The 3,798-nt window shown below is 58.6% G+C and overlaps 1 protein-coding gene across 1 annotated transcript in view; it reads left to right on the top strand.

Annotated features, from left to right (window-relative positions):
- ADAM33 (ADAM metallopeptidase domain 33) overlaps positions 1–3,798 on the top strand; it is a 42,336-nt gene that overhangs the window by 5,627 nt on the left and 32,911 nt on the right. The window contains 1 exon segment of the mRNA XM_014310681.2: positions 2,617–2,699. Within this exon segment, the coding sequence (XP_014166156.2) occupies positions 2,617–2,699 (83 nt within the window).

Genomic DNA, 3,798 nt, shown 5'->3' with positions numbered 1-3,798 from the left:
TGGCGCCGCCCGGGGGGTCTCGCCGTGAAACGTGGCTCGTTCCGTCCGTGAGGAAATCCAGACTTTCCCCCAGGGGCTCCCATCGCTTTTTCAATGGGAGCCGGAGGAGGAGAGGGGCTGCCCGTTTCTCTTCGGCCCCCTGTAGCCTCTTCCTCATCCCTATTTCCTTCCCCAGCCATTCCAAGGGCTGATGTTCCTGTCCCCAGAGCACATTTTTTGTTATTGCATTTTTCACTTCCGAGCTTTGCCGGGCTCTCGGCTGCTGCTGAGAAGTTTTCCAGCAACTGCAAGAGAGGAGAGCAGCTGGGAGGGGAGCGGGGAGGCGGCGGGGCCGGAGCTCTGTTTGGATAAGGGGAGAAGGGAAAGCTGCCTGCGCCGGGGGGATCCGGGCTCCCCGGGGCTCCCCCAGCCCCGCAGCTCGGGGCGCCAACACCCCAAACCCCGGAGCAGCGCTGTTCCCCACGCCGCTCCCTAAAAGGGCTGGGAACGAGTGTTTTCCAGGAAACCCAGACAAGGGGGGTGTGGGAAGCCCTTTCTGCGCTGCCTTTGGGTTTATTTGAGTTACATTTCGGAGGCCCCGTCTCGTGCTCCGAGTCTCTCAGATTCCCAGCAAAAACTACAAACGAAACAGTGGGAAATTTAAAATATCGTAACTGAAATCTCATCTCTGAAATCTCCCCGCTGAGGGATTTTTGGGACGTGGCCGAAGCCAGGCCCAGCCCCTGGCGCCCCATCCTCTCCCCAGCCGGCGTGGGAGAGAGCGGGGGCCGGGCAGGCTCAGCTCCCTGCCCTGCTCCCGGTGGGAATTAAAGATAGAGGGATTTATTGCTTGGCTCTGAAATGGGAGAGCACCAGACCCCGCCGGGGCTGCTCCCGTGCCTCAGTTTCCCCACGGAAAACGAGCTCGGGCAAGGCCGGGGTGGCAGGCCTGGCTCCCGCTTCGGGAGGAGGTGAGGAGAAGGAAGCTGGGATGGTGCCACCCCTTATCTGCAGTTATTCCTGGAATCTGATCCCAGGCTATATTTAATGGCACTGATTAAATGCCTCGGGCGATAGCGCCGGGCGCTCCCGGGGGGCAGAGGTGGCGGGCGGGGTGCCCCGATCCCATCCAGCCCCAGCAGCAATTCCCAGCCCACAACTCCACCTCTGTTTTTCCTTTGTCTTTCCAATAACTCCATCTTCCCTCGAGCCAGAGCCCCGGAGCTCTGCACGGGGAACCAAAACAAGCTATAAAACCAGAGAGCCCCGAGCCCTGTTATTCCACTCTCCGAGTAAATAACCTCGCTGGGGAAGATAATTCCACCCAAGCTCTCCCTGACAACATTTGGCTTGGCAAGGTGGCCCAACCCTTGACATTTTTGTTCAGCCTCGTCCCGTCCCCTCTCTGCAGCAGATTTTAGTTTTTTGTTCTGTTGTCATCCGGGCTTAAGTCATCAGTGGCTGCTCCCTGTGCTGCAGTCAAGTCCAGCCACATTGTTTAGGAAAAAATAATCTTAGAAAGTCTGTCTGCCTTGGTTGGAGCCAAGGAATGGCTTGTGCTGCCTGCGCGGGGGGGCTGGGATGGCTCAGACAAACCCTGCCAGCCACAGCCCCGCCAGCCCCGGCTGCAGCCCAGCCCTGCACAGAGCTGCACTGGGGGTGATGGGACCGCAGTGCCCGCTGACCACAGAGCCACGGAGCTCTTTGGGTGGGGAGGGACCCCACAGCGCAGCCCAATGAGATCACATTCAAAATGTGCTTGTATGATTGTGTGGAGGCCATGTATCCATTGGAACAAAGTGTTGGATGAGAGGCTGGACATGACACAGCCATGTGCTCTCACAGCCCAGAAAGCCAACTGTGTCCTGGGCTGCACCCAAAGCACCAGGGGAAGGCGGTTCTGCCCCTCTGCTCTGCTCTGCCCTGCTGAGACCCCATCTGCAGGGCAGCATCCAACCCTGGGGTCCCAGCACAGGGAGGACATGGACCTGTTGGAGCGAGTCCAGAGGAGGCCACCAAATCTATCAGAGGGATGGAGAGCCTCTGCTATGAGGAAAGTCTGAGAGAACTGGGGTTGTTCAGCTTGCAAAAGAGACAACTTCAGGGTGACTGTCCTGGTTCTGGACAAGACAGGGTTAATTTTTTGCAGAAACTGTTAGGGGGTGTGGCCAGGACCCTGAGCCCTTTCTATCCCACCTTACAGTCATTAACAGGGGTGCCAGGGGAAGGGACTCTCTTTTGGAGAGAAGAGGCTCCTTCCAGTCTGGTATTGTCTATTGTCAAGGGCTTTCTGTGTAAATAATTTCTTTTCTTGTAGCCTCTGTCATTAGTATTACTCCTGTTCCTGTTTGTTTTCTTATCTCGTTGCTGTTTCCAGTAAATTGATCTTATCTCAGTTTATGATCTTTACCTTTTGTGCCTCCAAGTCTCAAGTCCATCCCACTGCAGGTGGGAGGGGAAAAGCTGTGGAGCAGCTGGAGGTGGCACTGCTCGGGGCTGGCTCCATCCCCTGAAACACCCGTGAGGAAGCTCTGGGTGTTGGTGCTCAGCTCTGTCCCTGTGCTGGGGCTGTGCAGGAGCTGCAGCTCCCGCGGGCTCTGTCCAGCAGCTCTCTGCTCTCTGCTGTCCTGTCCCCAGGGCCACTGTCCCACGGAGAGAGGGTCACCCCGCACTGGCTGCTGGGGGGCCGTGCCCGCAGAGCCGTCAGCCTGCAGGAGCAGGTAAGGGCGCTCCCAAACCCCTCCTTCCTCCTGCTTCCACCTTCCTCCTCCTCCTTCCTCCTTCCCTCCTTTGCCTGGAGCCTTCCTGGTGGGACACCGTGGAGCCCTTGGGCTGCAGGATCCATGGGCAGGGTGTGGATTTCAGATCCATGGGCAGGGTGTGGAATTCAGGATTCATGGGCAGCGTGTGGAATTCAGGATTCATGGGCAGGGTGTGGATTGCAGGATTCATGGGCAGGGTGTGGATTTCAGATCCATGGGCAGGGTGTGGATTTCTGGATCCATGGGCAGGTTGGGGAGTGTCAGGATCCATCACCACCCTCAGGTGATGAACAGGAAAAGCAGAGAATGCAGCAGTGAGTTAATTAAACATGATGTTAGTGAGTGCTGGGCAGGAGGATGGCCAGGAGCCACAGGGTGAGTGGAAGGGAGCTGGATAGCTCGGAGGGAGGAGCTGGAGGTGATCTGTCCTGGTTTGGGATAGGAGGAGCTCAGGTGATCTGTCCGGATTTGGGATGGGAGGAACTCAGATGATCTGTCCTGGTTTGGGATGGGAGGAGCTCAGGTGATCTGTCCTGGTTTGGGATGGGAGGAGCTCAGGTGATCTGTCCTGGTTTGGGATGGGAGGAGCTCAGGTGATCTGTCCGGGTTTAGTTTAGGAGAAGCGCAGGTGATGTGTCCTGGTTTTGGGATGGCAGGAGCTCAGGTGATCTGTCCCGGTTTGGGATGGGAGGAGCTCAGGTGATCTGTCCTGGTTTGGGATGGGAGGAGCTCAGGTGATCTGTTCCGGTTTGGGATGGGAGGAGCTCAGGTGATCTGTCCTGGTTTGGGATGGGAGGAGCAGCCAAGGGAAAGCGCTGCAGGTTTGGGAGCAGTGCCCTGCAGGGAGCAGGGGACATCCCCTGCCAGGGCTGTCACCCCCTGCCAGCCGCCCCTGCTGTCCCCGCGTCCCTGGATGAGGCGCCTGTGGCCACCCTGGCCGGGGCTTGGCCCCTTGCCCTGGGCTGCAGCGGCCCGGAGGGGCCGGGGGCTCCTTGGGCAGGTGCAGCCCCTCCCAGCTCTGGTTCTGATGGCTCCGAGGGGCTGAGAGCGGGGCTGG

The sequence above is a fragment of the Geospiza fortis genome, unplaced genomic scaffold, assembly GCF_000277835.1.
Source record: "Geospiza fortis unplaced genomic scaffold, GeoFor_1.0 scaffold236, whole genome shotgun sequence".
Lineage (NCBI taxonomy): Eukaryota > Metazoa > Chordata > Aves > Passeriformes > Thraupidae > Geospiza > Geospiza fortis.
Note: the sequence above shows the minus strand (reverse complement) of the source record. Positions and strands in the feature narration are given on the sequence as shown.